The sequence below is a fragment of the Platalea leucorodia genome (assembly GCF_965183815.1).
Source record: "Platalea leucorodia genome assembly, chromosome: 1".
In the NCBI taxonomy this organism is placed as follows: domain Eukaryota; kingdom Metazoa; phylum Chordata; class Aves; order Pelecaniformes; family Threskiornithidae; genus Platalea; species Platalea leucorodia.
Window position 1 is genome coordinate 96,804,871 of NC_138823.1, and position 19,927 is coordinate 96,824,797.

At 40.9% G+C, this 19,927-nt stretch overlaps 1 protein-coding gene across 1 annotated transcript in view; it reads right to left on the reverse strand.

Moving 5' to 3' along the window:
• Positions 1-16,465, reverse strand: part of MAK (male germ cell associated kinase) — a gene marked incomplete at its 3' end in the record, with an annotated part of 30,868 nt that extends 14,403 nt beyond the window's left edge. Inside the window, exons 1-7 of the mRNA XM_082307639.1 lie at positions 16,393-16,465; positions 9,645-10,003; positions 7,833-7,887; positions 6,770-6,891; positions 5,666-5,745; positions 3,724-3,856; positions 3,461-3,632 (exon numbers count right to left, since the gene is read on the reverse strand). Of these exons, the coding sequence (XP_082163765.1) occupies positions 3,461-3,632; positions 3,724-3,856; positions 5,666-5,745; positions 6,770-6,891; positions 7,833-7,887; positions 9,645-9,745 (663 nt within the window). The 5' untranslated portion in view covers positions 9,746-10,003; positions 16,393-16,465. The remainder of the gene's footprint in view (positions 1-3,460; positions 3,633-3,723; positions 3,857-5,665; positions 5,746-6,769; positions 6,892-7,832; positions 7,888-9,644; positions 10,004-16,392) is intronic.
• Positions 16,466-19,927: the final 3,462 nt, after the last annotated feature.

Consider the following 19,927-nt stretch of genomic DNA (forward strand, 5'->3'; position numbering starts at 1 on the left):
TCGAGGTATTAGATCAAATTTAATTTTATGCAGCTTGAGTCACACTTGGTCTGCGTATCTCCTTCCTGTATAGTGGAAAACAGGCACTCCTATTTTCCATTACAATTGTTACACCACCAGTGAACGCAGCGTAAGTCTCCAACGGCAGTCCTTCTCAAGCTCTCCTGTAGGTAAAGGTGGAACCGTCACTGGGGATACCACACTTGGACATATTCTATGTGAAGGAGAAGAGAGCGCAGCAGTACCAGAAGCAGTACCGAACATCCCGTCTACTACGGCAATGAGCTCAGACAGCTGACTTCAACATACCTTCTTTATGGGCATCGTAGAGGTGAGGCCCTCCCACCCAGCATACCGTGGCTGTGTAACCGTGGTGCAGCCTATACAATATACCACTGATTCCACCATTAAGATAGTCAATGATTAAATTGCAACTAGACACTATTGCAACATGGAAAAAGCCATGACCGCCAGATGAAATTTTTTTTTTGGAGTGTTTAACTTTCCAAAAGTAAACCCTGAAGTCCTTAGTTGCTTCATAATTGCATTGTTTGAATACAGAATCACAGAAGGCCTTTAATACAATCTATCTTTCATTTTGAATGCGAACCATTAAAGCTTACTCTCTAAATAAGGCTTTCAGAACAGGTATGCATTTATCATGTTTGTTTATATAAATATGCTGATGAGAATGTTATGAGGGACACTGTCAGAAACCTTACTTAAGACAATTATGATATTAGTGCTTCTCCTCTATCCACAAAGCTTGTTACACTGCTACAGGAGTAAATTGGATTGATTTGACAGAATTTGATCTTAAGATACCATGTTAGTTATTACTCATCTTTGTATGTACATCAACAACTTACAGTTTTAGCTCTGTTAACACAGTCTATGGTAATCAAAGTACTCAAATATAATTATAAACCAAGTCTGGTTAAAATAAGTCTCAAGACTTCAAGTGACTTCCTATTCCACCTCAGAGAATAATTTGTTCATTTAAATTAATGTATGCAGACCCTTTTCTCCTCCACTGCATCTCCCTCCTTTCCTGGAGTTGGTGACATTCTGTCTGCCAGAGGTAGCAATAAAAGAACGATTTAGAATGAAGTAGCAAGGGATGAGTGTTGAACTCGTGAAGTACAGGGATAGAGTGAAAACAGTACAAGTGCAAAAAATGAAAAATACATTTCAATTTATAAAAAAATTAATTTGGAATTATTTAAAGTGCCATTGCTGACCCTTCAACTAATGAAATGCATTTCATTAATCTCTCCTTTTCACATCATCGTCAGCTTTTTCATTAAATTGGCATACTCCTAGTGCACCATCACGCCAGTACTTGAATGGTGCAACTTATTGCTTTATTTATAAGTAAATCAACTTCATTTATAAAATAAAACAAAATAGTTGCCTGTCACTATTTAAAAAACCCAAACTCGCAGAAGTCATTAGCGTGGTGTTATAGACTTCAACAGAGGAAGGTAAACTGGAATGAAGATAGCTTCTGGGCATAATTCCTGTAATTCCTTATTGCAGGATAATGGAATAAATGAAAATCTATGTCTGAAAAAAAAATACTATTTGTAAAACTATTTGCAAAACCAGACTATTAAAATAACTGCTGGTGTTTTTCAGAATGGAGAATAGTACTTCACTTGCAACAAATGCATAATTTGTTGTGATAATTCCTATCATAATATTTAAGTACTCTTCTTACACAGTGATCTCCCTGAAGAATGCCTTAGCATTGTTGTAAGGAGATAGAATTCCCAAGTCTGCCCAGCAGATGACAGGGGCACAAAAGACCTCATTACAGCTTCCTGATCCTAGAGAGCTGATTTACCGTGTCTCTAACCCTTAGGGTCTTTAGAAGAGGCTACAGTTTCCTCTGAAACACTCAGCTGGTAATGCTCCCTGCTTTCCCAAGCAATCAGCTTGCTAGTCAGGGAACGACAAGAGTGTAAACAGTCATGATTTGCTTCTGTTCAACTACTCATAAGGTTAGAGAAAAACCACAGCAGTCAGCTCAGCACTGCTCTGCTACTACACACAGTGAAAAATCTCTCTCTGGTCTCCTTGCACTTCCAGAACTTGTTCATGCTATACATGGAAAATGTTCCAGAAGCTAGTATGTTGCTCTCTTTCACAGAGATTCTCAATATACATCAAAATGCTCTTCTTACTATGCTAGACTTGTGAGCTGCTTAAGAAACTCAACATCTGTGTTTGAGAACTCAAGTCTTAAAATACTGCTCATGTTACACATTATTTCTGATGCATAATTGCCATAGCAAGCACTGTTTTACACATCATAGCAATTTTCGCTTAATCCTCTAGTTTTCACTTCCACAACATATCATCTGTAATTCTCCACCTCTGACCTTTTACTCCCTGCTCTGTCATGAGTTTGCACCTGTTTCTCAGTATGTTCTCTTGGATGTTTTCCCACCACTTCAAGCTCTGCATATTCCTAGCTAAGCTTAATCTATTTCTGTTTTAAGTTTTCTGTTCCTCACTTCTCCGTTGGTAACAGGTCCTTTACTGGACAAGAATTATGCTTTATTTTATATCAGTAGGACACCAATGAAATCGATGTTTTCCTCTCCCACCCTTAGGTTTTCCAGATCTAGAGACTCTGTGTTCAGTCAGTTATTTCACAAAGTCCTGTTTGCGCCCATAAAGCACTGATACACATCTGCCATCTCTTATTCTCCAAAAAATATTTATATTATATGGTCTTTTTTCAGTTTCTTCAAAATTTTGAAGGTAAACTTACTCTTTTCTTGCATGTTCATGTATCCATTTGCTAAAACAACTTTTTAACTGAAGTAAATATAATTGCATATGTTTTTATATGCACGACCCAAACCTTCCTTGTAATTTTAAATAGTATTTAGCCCCTTCCAGAAAATAATTGAAAATAATTGTTTCCTCTCTGAAGTACTGCATGTTTTTCCTCCATTACTTTTTATTCCTAATAATATTTTATGACAGATCTGTGTTTGAGATCAAATGTTTCCTTTATGTTTTAAAAAGAAGAAAAGCACTTTTTGTCTTATTTACGGTATCTTCTATAAGCTCCAAATTCTGGGTACCAGCCTCAAGGAATTATACTTTCAGTAAAGGAAAGCAAATTGGCTATGGCAAAATGAAATCCTAGGAGACTTCTGATTTTCTTTCCAATATGCATAGCTTTAATATTTTATGTGGCTTTCATCAGAGGAGAGCAAGGCTACTCATCATGGTATGATATACAACAAAATACTAGTATTACATGCCTTAATGGAAGCTTAAAAGAAATACAGTTGAGAAAACCTTAAGTCTGCAGGAAACTTACTAAAACTAAATAATTTATATGTATGTTCTGAGAGAGAGATAACATTCAATGTTTTATAATAATTTTATTTAACTTTTTTTTTTTAAAATACTATTGTGTGGATTTTTCCAAAAGTCTTACCTTCTTTGGAGTCCCTAATACTTGGCAGATTTTGAAGATTTCATCTACTTCACTTGTGCCTGGGAAAAGAGGTCTTAGTGTGTACAGTTCAGCCATTATGCTGCCAACTGCCCATATATCAATAGGTGAGCTATAAATAGACGATCTTAGCAAGACTTCAGGAGCTCGATACCTGTGAGGGTGGAAAGAAATAATAGATAAATTAAAATGGTAAGAGAAAGGTAATTAGTTAAGATAGTGTATTAATTTCTTAATATACTTACCACCTGGTAGAAACATAGTCTGTATAAGGTGGCTGAGACCTTAGTTCTCTAGCCAAACCAAAATCTGCTATTTTCACAAGCTCTGGTCCAATACAGAGAAGGTTTTCAGGCTTCATATCTCTATGAAAAAATCCTATAGAAGACCAGACAGAAAAGAATGGTGAATTATTGTGTCATCATTTCTTAAACAGCAACCTCTATTAGAGTAACCCCAAATTTACTTTGGGATGTTTTGGAAGAATATATATTTTTTTTCTTTTCCTTTTTTTTTTTTTTTTTTTTTAAATTCAAAATAAATGAATTGTAACCATCCCCCAACAAGCACACACATTTTCCCTCCAGTGATGATTACACCAAGTGTTCTTAAATTAACAAGTGTAAACTGTCATTAACACAGTAAGAAAAATGAATTGCAGCAATATCAAACAACAAACCAATTTCAGAATGAAATCTTTTGTGAAAACTACAACTGCTTTGTCAGTTTTGGATAATGGAAAATTGAGCATCTGACACACTTACTTGATTTATAAAATTCCTTGAACGTTTTTTAACTAGTTTATCATTGTGACAACAATTTGCAGACACAGACATACAGAAGGTATCAAAATTCTGCTCAGGAATGCTCGTATTAGTAATGCAGGCACATAAAGATTCTTTAATGCTTACTGTTGGCTTGAGCACCTATATACCTGGACAGCAGTTAAGTCGCTAAGAAAATCAATTCTGCTGTTTAATTGGTATACAAAATTTGTTATAATATAAATCAATTTGATTGAAATTCACTTGCTACAATAAAGCATTCAATTTCAGCATGCAGAAACTGACAACCACTGTAAGATATTGGCTGAAATTATTAGCGAAATGTAAATGTTCAGATTTATTATACCCATCATTCTCACTTACAGTCAAAACAAAATATTAATATTGTAACTTAGAAATGGCAGGTTTTCTTAAATTCTAATCTTCTAATTTATTTCATGTAGAAATGACGAAGGAAAAGAGGATGCTAATAATCAGAAAACAGTATATGATCTTGATCAGAAAGACGTAAAATGGCAATTTCTCGGTATTTGATGATACTGAACAGAACTAATTATTTATTTGAATTCATCAACAGGCCTTGCCAGGATACATGAAAGCTGCAGATCACTGGTAACATTGTTTCTTATTTCATTTTCAGGTAATATTTTATTGCCTTTGGAAAGTTTTAGGGATACCAATGTGATGTGAAGGACAAGTACAAAATAAACAAAAGAGTTGAGCAAGAAAGTAAATTGCTACTTTTTTAAATGCAAAGGAGCTTAATACCAGTATTTCAGAACACAGTTAACAGACAGATCTTAAACATGAGAATTAGACATTTTGTAAATGCTGTGCAACTTTTTGTTGTTGTTGTGAACACACAGAACCTCTTATTTAGACTGTGCTTGTAATTGCTAGAAAAGTCCCATCTTTTAAAATATTTAAATCCAAGTTGTATTTGATAAGGAGACTGTTTGAATTTCTTAGTCAACAATTATTTTAGTATTTTTTTAGATATAGAGTATCATATTAGTTGTAGTATCTCAAGACAGCAGAAACTGCAATCTGTAAAGTATCAGTGCTCTTAAATAGATCTTTTTGAGGAAAGAGAAATGCATAGTATAGCACAGCATACAGGTTTCTTTGTTTATTCGTCTGGTAACTAAGGTGGAAAAAAGTACTGAACAGTGTATGAAAAACATCCAATGCTTTCAAAAAGAAGGAGGCACATCTGATTATAGAACAACAGGGTGTAACTCCAGGTATGGTTTAAAAATGCACCATACTTGAAGCAGATAAGAATAATTTTTATTAGAGATTATTAATAGCCTTTGCTAGATATTTCTGTTCATGTTATTACTGTGCTTTATCTTATTTTCTAAAAACATGCTACACAGTTAAACTCTAGTATGAAACCTACCGTGTTTATGGATAAAAGCTAGCCCTTGTAATATCTGATACATCATGTTTCTGATGACTGACTCAGGGAACAACTTGTTTCTGTGAAGACAGATTAACAACTTCACATAATAAAAAAAAAAGTATTTTCAGAACATTTCATTTTGCACAACACATCATGAAGAGATGAAAACAGACCCGTCAAGCCTTGTGCACAAAGTAAGACAGATGCAACTGGCTCTCATCTCAAAACTCGCTTGCTGCCAGGCCTTAATTTCACTCACTTTAAGTGCTACAGAGGGACTTCTCTGCAGAGTGGTTCATGATCCTGTCTCTGTGTAGAAGCTGCGCTTGACCAGGTGAACACAGTAACATAGCAAGGAAGAGATGGCAGAGCGCAGCACTGTGGTAGGTGTGTTGCCCAGCAGTGCCCTTAAGGGAACCCTGATGGAGAGCAGTGCTTCTCAGCTATGGGGCAACATTGCGCTAATATCGCTGGCAGCTATCTCAGGATGCAAACCAAAGAGCTTTGCACATTAGGAGATAAAGGTGCATGACAATGTCGGAAGGAAACACACATTAAAGGCAAAAGGATTCAGCAAAGAAAAGTATTATTGAAAAGGCAGGTCCTATTCCAAAGTCCACTTTGCAAGCCTTGCTATGTACTGTTTGTCCAAGATTGCAACATCACACAGTTAGTCCATATACTGGTGTTATGAGCATGCATGTAAATGCATAACATGACCATCCCCACCTTAAGCCAAATCCATGAGCAAAAGCAGAACGAACAGTGTTTATCCAATCCTTCATACATTAAAGTGAAGGCTAATAAAGAAAAAAAACGTATTTGGAATTTCTCTCATGGCTCTACACGCCAAAGACATGCAAACTATTGTGTTAACAACTGAACAAACTGTCATTTCCAAAAGCATTACAATATGCAATATTGTAACGCAGAGCAATGCAGAATTCTACCCTCGGATAATCAGGTGCAGCAACTCCTGTTCACATCAGTGGGGCTGCAAGAAGAGCCAAAACCAGAAATTCCAATGTGTTCTTCAAGACAGCATAAGAATCATTAAATAAAGCATGATAGCACACGTTCTGTTCTGTGAAAAAGACATACCTGTCCTTCATTAACTGATAGAGATTTTCCTTCATGTATTCAAATACAAAGTAAAGGTGGTCATTTTCTCGTATGACTTCTTTCAATTTTATTACATTGGCATGATTTAGCTTCTTCAGAGACTGTAATAGAGCAAAATATGGCTTCAGATAACTCGACAGTGACTTTGGTTCCTTATCAGAACTAAGTTTTTAACATGCAAAAGTTTCTAGCAGAGAATTTACAAAATATGCCCATCTGATAGTCCATATTTATCTTGCAATCTCTGTTTCAAAGAACAACAAAATAGCATTTTAAATTAATTTCAAAATAAAAGCAGCAGCAGTATTAATAGTAGTTTAACACTTCTATTTCTAGGGATTACATCATAGCTGGGGTGAAGATTAACACAAAAACCTAATTCCCTACAATGAAAGACAGTTCTGCAGCTGTAACACCTCTTGCTTACAGAACTGAATGAGAAAACCCAGCAGTTTTTTTATTATGAAACTTTCATGAACAAGGATTCTCTTACGAGCGTTCTTTTTGGAGATACTGATTACGTGCAATATCCAATAAGTTAAACCTAAGTTATGGATACCCAACTCCTTTGTTAGGGAGTTTTGCATGTACAGAAAATCAGATGCCCAAAACATGGGATGACTTGGAATTTAAGCCCAGGATTTCAAGTGTGATTCTATCATCTGGCTAGCACTCCCAGTGCTTTCTACAAATGCCCCAAAGACACAACATAAGGACTGGATATACGCCTAGAAACCTGCTGGTAAAATGAAAGAGCAGGATGGTAAAACACAGAAATACACACAAAATCAATTTCTTTATCTTCTCTCAAAGACAAGGGGCTTGGCTATGAGACATGGCCACTTCTTGAGAATAGCAGGATATTCCACAAAGCAGCAGGAGCTCCAGGAGTGCCAGCAGCCCATGGCTTTGTGGAACCTGTCACTCCCATTTAAAGAGTTCACAGAGTTTGGCCTTATGCTTGGACATTGTAGATGCCCTTTTCCTTCACGCAAACATAACCAGACATTTATTTTCAAATGTGGTACGTTCGCTACTTTACCTTGACCTCTCTCAAATTCATACATTCATCCCACGAATAGAACTTTCTTTTCATTCTGAAATACAAGTCCGCGATAAAGTATTTTCAGTGAACAGTACAGAATACTTTCAGAACAAAAAAATCTAAACATGTTATTTTCCAAGTGTAGCATTACCTATATTTTGAGCTCAATTTAAAACATTCTAGAATACCTGCCAGCAACATAATTAAAAACAAACTCGACTCTTAGACTTACTAGAAATTTAAGTGTTTGATGATTAATCACTGCAAACATATTTTTAGCCAAAGAGACCATGATACTCCAAGGTATTTATAAAAACCATCAGGGACACAAAATCCCTTCGTATCATTTGAATTGTGCTCTTAATAACAAGGAAAGCAACAGTGACACTGCATATAAAACATAGATAGTTCAAACCAGAAAAATCACCTCTTTGTGCCTAAGTTGCATATTCTAGGAAAGCAAGAAAATTATATTTTTGAAATCTGCAAAGTATCTTGACTGCTTAACATTATAATTAAGTATCTGACCTGATCAGTCATTTTTACAAACCTGTTCCAAGGTATTAAATACCAAATAAAAATAGTTTCATTTTTTCAAGCAATACTCATACATACATACAATCATTATCTATAACAGTTTAATACATTTATTTGTAAGTCTTGCATAGATACAAACATGGACATTTGGCATTGCTCAGATCTTGGGTCAGGGTTGTGAATGTCATGTTATTTGCCATGTTTCTGTAAAGTTCTAGCACCTAGAGCAAAGAGATTTAAACCCAAGATTTTCATTTAAAATAAACGTATCTTCAACCAAAACTGCCCCCCCTCAAATCCCAAACTTACAAATCACACAAGAGAATTCCAAATCCTGAAATCATGATAATGAAAAACACTTCCCACAAAATGTTGTTCCTTTTGTCTAAAAATAATGAAAATAATCAATTGCAGATTTTTTTTTTTTAGCTTAGATTAATATTATTAACTTAGGTAACAGTACTAGCAGTATATGGAGAAACCTGAAAGCCTGAGAAATTCTTAAAAGAAAAGTCAGTCAATTATATTACAATTATCTTTCTGCAGTAAATCCACAAATGGAGGAAAAAAAAAAATCTCAGCAACATACAATTTCTGTATTTCAACTTACGCTTCATATCCTGCTTGCGATTCTGTAGGAATACAAGGGGAACTTCCCCACTCCTCTAGTATAATTTTTGTTGTTTTGTAATAAGCTTTTTAGGCAATATGACAATGGTGATGATTAAGGCACAACACAACTTTACTAGATCGAAGGAGACAGCCTTTATTTATCTGACCAGATTGTTACCTGGTATTTATCATTGTAGCAATATCTGAAACTTAATGCAGTACCTAAAAACATCTGGGGAGGTGGGAAGGTATTTCAAATCTACCCATTAAGACGGGTATTCCTACAATTCATATAAACAAACTCCCTCCCTAATTAATCAACTGCACATTCAGTTTTGCTTTTCCTTTGGTGTTAGCCTAACATTTTTAGAAGGAAGCATGTTCGAACTGAAGAAAAGCAGCATGCAATTTTATAAGCCAAGATAAATCAGTAACTTATACAAACTGATGTGTGTCTCTACTGATCTGTTAGCTGAAGTCTGACGCATGATCACCTTGTTAATGATCTTAATTAAAAAAAAATAATTTTGTCATATTAATTTCCTTAAAAAGAAAAGGGACATTTTTTTCTATTCTACACAGATGGCAGACAACAATAAGGTTAAAAGGGAAAATTTTAAGCTTTTGCAAGTACCTTTACTGAATTTAGATGTTACATACCTTTTGATAGCCACAAGTTCTCCTGACTCATTGCTCTTCCCCATCAGCACGCTGCCATAGGTGCCATCACCTAGTTGTTTCATGATTGTGTAACGGTTCATTTTTTTTTTTTTTTTTTTTTTTTTTTTTTAAGACCTGGATAGCCAAAAGCTTATGAAATTCTGTATGTCTTCTGTTTTATGAACAGATTCTATGCTCTTTGATTTTCTTAGAGAAATCTTCTTCCGGACTGTTTCACATTGGTGATGTCTTCTCATAACGGAGCAGGATATTCACCAGTCTCCTCCAAATTACAGCTACTTTGAGATCCAGATATAAAGTTTAAGAGACTGAAGAACATGGTTGTTCTCACATAGATCCTTAAAAAAAAAGAATAGGGAAATATGTAATTTTACAGTATTTTAGGAAAGAGACACTCTACTATTTGCATCTAACAATAACGGCTCCCAGACCTGTATGTGTTCTTTAAATAGAACACTTTAATATAACTAGCTCCTTTAAATCCTTCGAACCACAGAAGGTGCCTAGTCCAGGATTAGGGTTACAGTAAGCAGGGACTGGAGAGTCAAGATTACTGTCATAATTCCCTAGAACCAGAGAAGTGTGTTTAAGGCTGGTGTCCTCTGATGGAACTCCTTAATTTGCAGACAGCAGCAGGCTCCTAATCTGTAATGAAGGCAGGGCTGAAGGTTGGGAAAACAGACAGAAGAACCCAAATTTTGCACAGGGTGCTATGGCAAACCTAGGGTCTGAATGCTGTGTTTCGGATTGGTAGTGCAAGCAGGCTCGCTATGCTTAAAGTTAGTGAGGAAGGGAGGTGAAAAAGTGAGATAAACGCTGCATTCTTTGCCAAGGTAAATTGAGTTGTTATAAATGTACTTGGATATCTTGCTCTGAAGTTCACAGAATTCTTAGTCTTTAGCCACAGTTAGGATTAGGCACAGTAATGGATGAAGAGGTAAGTTTATTGTTCAGTTTTACAAGGCCTGCAGAAAGAAGGATAGAGTTCACGTGCATTGGTATGGAAGACTGGTTCTGCATTGTCATTTGGAAAAGAATTCACATTAAACATTTTGAATCTTCATCTTTGAATATACGTAAACCTTAATTTGAATCCTGATCCAAACTTGAATCTGAAGCCTAGCTTTCATTATACACAATATTATCTGTCTCCAACACTTCAGCTGAAGCCCAGTTCCCATAGGTCCTAGGCACAAATCCTAATTCTAACCTTAGCACCGGCTGCCTACCAGACAAAATCCTAAAAACTGATGTTAAGGCATTTATGCAAACTCACAATAGTCATCCACTTATTTATGCAGGCCTAGGAAAAACTAACAGCTAATCACCGTACCATTTATTTGCCATAACCCAAATGCTTAAACACAAACAAACCATTGACTGCGAACCGAATTCCAGCATTACCTCTGCCTTTTGCCTCTGCTGTCTGCAAATGCAAAGCTCAAATCAACTGGCATCCACTGTCAGCCTACCTCTATAGGAGATGCATGCAACTCTGTAGTCCTTATCCTTATGCCTTGATTAGCTACAGGCTGGTAAGTCTGTCCAAACAGATTAAGGAACTCAAATTCAGCTGGTGACAAGTCTCAGGACTGAGATTTACAGGCCTAGCAAAATTCAACAATAAAATTGGCCTCTTACAAGCACGAATGCAGCATTCTCAAGTAGACTAGCCTGCTGCGTAAAGGAAACATCTGCCTGGACAATTCAACGATGTTTCTAAGCAATAACGATGTTATTACTTGAAATGCTGCTTACTTGGAGAAGTCGTAACATGCACCTTGTTACTCCCTGTTGCTTCTGTTACCAGGGAGGAATCTTACAACAGCTGTCAAGATGCCAGTAACAAGCGACCTAGTGGACATCTCAATTTATAACCTTTGCACAAGACAACCACCAGTTTGGCAGTGAAAAATATAAAGAAGTTCTTATCCACCCTCCCAAAAGCACCCCTACAGTAAAATAAGATCGCTGGTTAATAGTGTATTCTATAACAAAGCTGAAAAACAGATTTAGCAAAAAGTAACAATCATAGACAATTCAAATGATGACTGCGTTTTAAATTGGACTTTCACATATTTAAGCCTATTGTTTTTCTCGGAATTCAGCTTTATATCTTATTCCCCAAAGTGTCTGCATGCACTCTAGTCTTTAATACCTTGAATAATGCCATTTCTTCAACAAGGCTATTTATTGACTCCAGTAATAAGCAGATGATCAAGTGTTTATGCCAAGTTAAGCTACATACTAACTACTCATACCTTGCAAGTTATCAACTGTTAGGTTTTATATATATATTTATATATATATATATATAAAAGCCAAAACGAAAATTTTCTGAAAGTATTCTAATAACACATTTTAAAACACAGCATCTGCATCTAAAGCATCAGCAATGATAAACTGAGTATGCATTTTGTGTGTAGGTACACATAGGCATGTAACATGAAGTTAAATGTAACAGGATTTGGGTGCCTGTGTTTCTCTGTTTCAACAAATATCATTGTACATTGTTTAAGACATGGTTTTCGGAGGGGCTTCAGCAATGTCTGCCAAAGATGGCCCTAGCCTGAACTTCTAAAGTTACATACATCAAAAATTTGGAGAACTTGCATGCGTTTCATGCCCAACCTTTTGCTCTCTAATGATGAAAGGCTCTGTATTTGCAATAAACAGACCCAGATCTAGACACAAACCTCAGGTTTTGACCTTTAAGTCCTCTAATTTTGGTGCCTAAATCCTATCAGCTTTCCAAGTCATTTTTGGAGTATAAACTAATCACATGCTTTTACAATTATTCCTTTTGTCCAATTCTATTATTTCAGCATGTGCACTTGAAACAGCATCACACGAAGTGTTTCTTCCCTCCAGAAGTCCTATGTAATGTAACACATCACAGACACAATTGTGCATTTTGTCTGTACTGTAATACATTTTATTGCCTTATTCCTTTTCTGCTGTATACTGTAATTTTCAGGGTATGAAAACAATCAAGTAAAGTACAGAAATGTCAGCACATTCCTTCAGTAGTCAAATGGAAGTGTCAAAATTGCTCTAGGGAAATGCACAGAAACAGGTGTGAAAACTACCTACCCTGACAACAATATCTATGTACCATCATACAGACCGCAGACATTCACCAGCACACTGATGCACGCTAGGCCATGCCACTAATGACTCTCATGAAAGAGTTGTCTTGGTCACCTACAGTTAACAAAAAAGGCAAACGAGGGAACTCTTATAGCGAGACATCATCAACTGAAAACTAACCAAATGCAGCAGGAAAAAAAAAAAAAAAAAAAAAAAGGACTGCAGGTATCACACTTGACTCTAAGCTCTTCTCCAACTTCTTAGGGAATTCATCCTTCATACAGAAGTATCTAAAATTGATAAGAGTTCTGTGGACAACTAAAGAGTCAACTTTACGGCAATGCTATGGCACGCAGTAGTCCGTAAGAAATGCTGGAGGGTGGCAGAGGTTTGCTGACCAAGAAGTACAGCGCTGGATCCTGCAAGACTCTAACCACCACCGTCCACTGACATTAGAATAAGCGAGGCTGCCAAGTACTTGCGTTCATCAGCCTGGCGTGACATCAGGGTCAGGGGCTTCTTTCGCTCTTACTGGAATTACAGAGCATGATGAGTTAGAATGTAAATGCTCTAGAGATTCACATCTCACTACAACAGACTTTTGCACACTTCGTACTTTGCACCACACGTAACCAGCTCAGGTGTGCAATTTCTTCTCTGTCGTCTCTATTTTTTGTTTTTCAAATTTGCAGTTCAGTTTTCTCTTTTATCATAGAATCATAGAATCCTTAAGGTTGGAAAAGACCCTTAAGATCATCGAGTCCAACCGTTAACCTAGCACTGCCAAGTCCACCACTAAACCACGTCCTCGAGCACCACATCTACCCGTCTTTTAAATACCTCCAGGGATGGAGACTCAACCACTTCCCTGGGCAGCCTGTTCCAATGCCTGACCACCCTTTCGGTGAAGAAGTTTTTCCTAATGTCTAACCTAAACCTCCCCTGGCGCAGCTTGAGGCCGTTTCCTCTCGTCCTATCGCTTGTTACTAAGGAGAAGAGACCGACCCCCACCTCACTACAACCTCCTTTCAGGTCGTTGTAGAGAGCAATAAGGTCTCCCCTCAGCCTCCTCTTCTTCAGGCTAAACAACCCCAGCTCCCTCAGCCGCTCCTCATAAGACTTGTGCTCCAGGCCCTTCACCAGCTTCGTTGCCCTCCTCTGGACACGCTCCAGCACCTCGATGTCCTTCTTGTAGTGAGGGGCCCAAAACTGAACACAGCACTCGAGGTGCAGCCTCACCAGTGCCGAGTACAGGGGCACTGTCACCTCCCTGGTCCTGCTGGCCACACTATTCCTGATACAGGCCAGGATGCCACTGGCCTTCTTGGCCACCTGAGCACACCGCTGGCTCATGTTCAGGCGGCTGTCAACCAATGCCCCCAGGTCCTTTTCTGCTGGGCAGCTCTCCAGCCACTCCTCCCCCAGCCTGTAGCGTTGCATGGGATTGTTGTGACCCAAGTGCAGGACCCGGCACTGAGCCTTGTTGAACCTCATACAGTTGGCCTTGGCCCATCAATCCAGCCTGTCCAGGTCCCTCTGCAGGGCCTTCCTACCCTCCAGCAGATCGACACTTCCACCCAGCTTGGTGTCGTCTGCAAACTTACTGGGGGTGCACTCAATCCCCTCATCCAGATCATCAATGAAGATGTTGAACAGGACCGGCCCCAACACGGAGCCCTGGGGAACACCACTCCTGACCGGCCGCCAACTGGATTTGACTCCATTCACCACCACTCTCTGGGCTTGGCCGTCCAGCCGGTTTTTAACCCAGCCCAGAGTGCACTTATCCAAGCCATGAGCAGCACCAACCTGGGGAAAAGCAAGGGCTCAGTCTAGCTTTTCTGGTTAACGCAAGCCTCTGAAGTGGCCTTTCCCAACCTAAAGCTTATATGATATTATTTCCTCAGTGGTATGAAGCTCTAAAATGTAAAATTGTCATCATAGTCAGGTACCAAACTGAAAAGAGAAATCCTACTGTAAACAACAGCTTGTTTTCTACTCTTAATGACATACTGCCCATAATCTCGTCACACAGGATTAAGGAAGGATTAAAGCAGCGGACAAATAGAAGACAAAATACAATAGCTTGAAAGAATCTAGTAATTTGTATACATTTAATAATTTTAACTTTTACTATATTACTGGTGTTTTATTTTAAGTACTAGCAACAATTTCAAATTATTTTAGAGGTCTGAATTACATTTCAAGATGTAATGAATAACAGCAAATCATCTGCATTTCTGCTGTACAGGTATTACGCATTACCAAAAGTTTTACATTTGCATGCTAAATAGGCTACTCTCAAATTAAACACAAACTAGGATATATGACCCGATAAAGACCTCCCACACAGATAAGCAAAACACTGACAACCCAATTTCACCAACCTGTTTAGAGTAAATGCTGATATCACCAAAACCATTCACAGAGCATGGTACTACTCTCAAGGATCAAAACTGGCAGTATTGCACAGTACAGAAGGTATGCTGATACAAATTTTAAAAGTTAAAAAAGAAAAACAACCACAAACCAACTGTTGCTACAGGAACCTTCTTTGCAGTGACTGTATATTACTAAAGCTGACAGTAATCAGGTCCCATGACGGGTGAATCCAGTTCTGGAGATTAACTACAAATCCATTACACTAATCGGAGACCACCAGTTACTTAAATGCATGACTGCTCAGCTGCAAGCAAGAAGTTAATAACATTGACAATAAATATTTGTTCTCTTAAATATACTGCCTTAAATAAATTTTTTAAAGAAGTCTCTTCAGAAGTCTAATATGTTGTTTCACTTATTTGTATTGTGCATTCAGGACGGGGCATATCAAAAAGCAAGAACTCCAGTTTGCTAGAAATATTTTCCCTTGTTTTGTTCCAAACCAGCTTTGGTTTCAAACCAAAATGATCCACACCAGCTTTTTCAGGATGTTTCAACAGCGACCTGCCTGGACACTGCCGCCCCGTGCCAGCAAGGTTACCTCTTCCCACAGCACAGAGAGCGGTACAGCCAGTTTCAGGGCAGTAATGGTTTCAGTCAGACCTGCTGCCGGACTTTCAAGTCTCCAGCCTTGGGCGGCGTCCAGAGGGAGCGCAGACTGCTCATCTTTCAACATCTCCGCACCCCTGTAAGTTTCAATAAATGCCCATTTCCGTGCCAATTTTAGTTTTACCTGATGACGTCCCGTTACCTCCCAAGAGCGTGCAGGTACCTCCCTTAATACATGCCGACGGTGGGAAGGGGAGCACAGCTCTCCTCTCGCTTACTCAGGCTGTGAAGGCCAAGCCCGCCTGGCCTGGAAGCTTCACCCTGGCTCTCATGAATAAAAATTCACCTCCTCTCATTAACTCTGAACGCGTCAGGCTGTCGAGGCCCGGACCTCTTACCTCTGCCCATCGCAGCCCAGCCCGGGGGCTGGGAGAGGCCATCCCGTTCGGGGACACACGGCGGACCCCGGGCTGCTCCCGCTCCAGCCCAAACCGCCACCTCCTTCGTCCCGCTGGCACCCTGGGGCCGCCCCAAACGGCCCGGCCCCGGACGGGCGGGACGCGACCACGAACGGACACCCGCTCAGGGCGCCCACCGCCCCCTTCCCTGCCTTCCCCATCGCCACCGAGCGCGGCCGCCCACTCACCGCGGCGCTGCGGGCGGTACCAGCCGGGCGGCCGCCCCCGCCGCCGAGCCCCCGGCCCGCCCGCCGCCGCCGCCGGCTCACGCCGCCGCCGGGCCGCTCTGCCTCGTCGCCGGGGCGACGGCGCGGGGCGGGAGGGGCCGGCCTCTGGCCCCGCCCCCTCTCGCCGTGGTCACGTGGCGCAGCAGGCGGGCACCGGGATGCGCGTGTGCGGGCGCGCGTGCGGGCGCGCGGAGGCGGTGGCAGCACCTGGGTGCGCGGACGGTGTTCGGGAGGGCGGCGGGGAGCGGCGAGCGAGTACCGGCGCGGGGGGCGGGGGCGGTGGCGGTGGCGGTGGCGGGGCAGCCCCCCGCGGGAAGGCGGGACCCGTGCCCGCGGGCGGCAGCCGTGTGGCGCGCCTCCTGACGGTGGCACCCTAACACGCGAGGCCGTCCGGAGAGCGTCTTTCGCTGTCACCGTCGCTAGCGGTAGTGATAATTACATGTTAAATAAAGCCGCCGCGAGCTTGGGATCCGCCTATCTGTAATATTCGTAGCTGCAGTGACGTCAAAAGTTCTTTTTTCCCCTAGCGTTTTCCTTTTATTATTAATTGTAAGCAGTTTACTAAAACGCACGTTGCTAATATTGATGCGGGGAGGGGGGGAACTTTCAATGCTGTATGTATTCTGAAATACATCTATTTCTATTATAAAAATAATCATGAAGTTTCTTCTCTTTGTAACCCGCATTTCTCCAGTCTGTGCAGAAGGCATGGTTAATAAAAATCGCGTATTTAGTGTCCGAGTCAGTGATTTTGGCAGTGAAGTCTCATTTTAAGCTTTAATTCTCAGCATTAGTTTGAACTTCCTATTTTGTAATGTTTTTGAGATCTTTTCAACACAATAACTGCTAGTGGCACCGTGGAGGGAAAGGCAGGAAATTGTTTTAGAAATTCAGATTCCTGTCTGCTTCAGCAAGCTGGCAGCTCAGGCTTGGTGAGCAAAAACGGGAAGCTGTCTCAATTATGCCTTTTGTTTGTTCTTTTTTTTTCCCCCGTTCCTCATTAACTGGTGTGGTAACTTTGTGATGGTTTAAGCATCGCTGACAGATTAATTGCTTCTACCTCAAGTCAACTGGGTGGAACGTGGGGCTATGGGAATCGGTTTTCTGGAATCCAAAGGATTCGGCCGCTCACACATCATTTGCTGAAATGAATGTGCAAGAAAACAACATTATATTTTCTGAAACAGAATATGCCCATTTCCTTTGCTGAAATAAAACATCAGAGGTGCCTCCCGGGTAAAATGAAGTTCAAAGGTGAGAGTTGGATGTGAGAAGGGAGAAGGTAGCATCACCTACGCCGGCGGAATTCAGGCAGAGATTCAACAGGAGTTGATCCTACGTAGCAAAGCATTTAAGCACGCGCTCACCAGTAAGGACGTGTTTGAGCGCTATTACGCGTATACGTTACGTGCGTGGAAGTACCTCTCCACCCTCCGTGGAAACGGTGCAGCAGTTGCCATGTGATGTCCCCTCCCTGCCCCTGTGTCTGTTCCTTTCCGCCTCTTCAGCTTAGCCTTGTCCCGTGGCTGTCCTTCTTTCCCCGTGACGGGCTCCCTCCTCCTCCTCTGGTGCTGCCACCCAATTCCCACAGCGATCCCTCCGGCTACCTTCCCCTGCAGGGCCGTGGGGCTAACCTGGGATCTTGCTGTGCTTGTGAGCCTGAGTGTTATGTGGCCTGTAAGACTGCTTTGTGAAACTCTAACCCCTTCTCCAAAGAGATCAGACCGTGGAAGGGAAGGAAGCTACAGCTGCTTTCATGCTCTTATCTGGGAATTCCCTAGAACAACGTTCTTGGTTGCTTCTGGGGCGTTTCTAGTCTAATTACAGTCACTTATAAGAGATCTGGCAGAAGCAAGGGATCTGATGTTTAAATAATTTCAATACTATTTTTCCACAGGTGCAGCACTTAAGTCTAAATTCTGTTACTGGGACCTTGCGTCTGTCAGTTGTTGGTACTTTCTGTGACACTCCCCGACATTTCGCAGGCGTGAAGACAGAAAGGCTGTAGACAGAACTCGCCAGTGTTTAAGCCAAACTGCAACATGGTGCGGAGTTGCAGGACAAGCACTGCAACCCAGTCACTTAACACTTCATTTTGTCACAAAGACGTGAGAGAGGTGCCGTGCTGTGCTTTTGCTATGAACCAGGAAACCAAAGGAAAGGCAACAGGCTGGAACAGAGAGACCTAGGAGCTGCAGCGATGTTTGTCAGCCTTGCGAAAGGACCTCCAAGAACATCTTCGTGCACCTGCTTCCCTGCTCGTTTTACACACCACCACGAGCGGACCCACTGCCATTTTTCTGTTGAAAGAACCCTCTTTGGTTGTGGTCCTTAAAGGTGTCGATGCTTTTCTCAAATGCCAGCCTAAGTACCAGACACCGGCTTCTCCCAAACGCCATCACAAGTGACAGCGTGCACATTGAACCTGGTAGGGCTTGTGTAAACTTCATTTGGTTTCTGTTTGTTTGAATGAGTTTGAGGCAAACAAGCGATGTTGCTGCGTGATGCTTATTCGCACCTGTATCCTCCCACTGATCCTCGTGTTGCACACGGACTCTTGCGAGCCCACAGAGGCGTCGTGTTGAACTGCACTCTCTGTTTTCACACTCCCAACTGTAGCGCTACAAAAACAGTAACTGGTTCACCCTCCCTTTGCTCCTGAGGGACAGGCAGATACTTACTTTACACAGCTAGAAGACCAAAGACGGTTATCCAGACATGGGACACCACCGTACACTGGCCTCATTATTTCTCAGGCAGAGGGGTTTTAACAGGCCTGGACTAACTTTTCACTCTGCGTGTTGAGAGGAACTATTCCAACATTAAAGGTCCCTGTTCTGCCCTTTTTATCTACATGTGACTGCTACTGATAAGGGTGGGAATGACATGAACTTTCCTAAATGTGTAATCCAGCTCTTCAGAAGACCTCCTGCATCTCTAGAAATACATTGTGCATCCTGCTAAATGGTGTCTCTCAAGAAGCACGATCCACTTTTGTGAATGGGAGCAGCTCGGTTGTGTTAGATAGCTTCCCTCAAAAAGGCACAAAGAAAACCCCTAGAAATCCAGAAAGAATCCCAGAAAACTCCCAGAAAAAAAACAACCAACAGTCTCAGAAATCATATTGTGCTCTGTTGCATCGTCAGTGTCTGTAGACCAGCTCTGGTTTCCACCCACAGAGCTTAGAGGAAAGCTTGATCTGTCTTTATAGATGCTAGTCTGTACCCCAAACGAGGAGATCAACTACCTCAAGCCCAGTAAGCCCAAAACAGCCAAGTTTGTGCATGCCTCGTTTGTAGCATTTAATGTATTTGAAAAGCCCAGAGGTAACCTGCTTACAGAAGAGGAGCAAGGGCTAAGCGAATTGCTCAGACTCGCGCCGGAGGTCTTTGGCAGGACTGGGTGGACGCACGTGGCCGCGGAGCGGGACAGCGTGCCAGGCTCTGTCCTCCCAGCAGGAGGAGACGGGATCACGAAATTATGCCCGCGTGCAGTT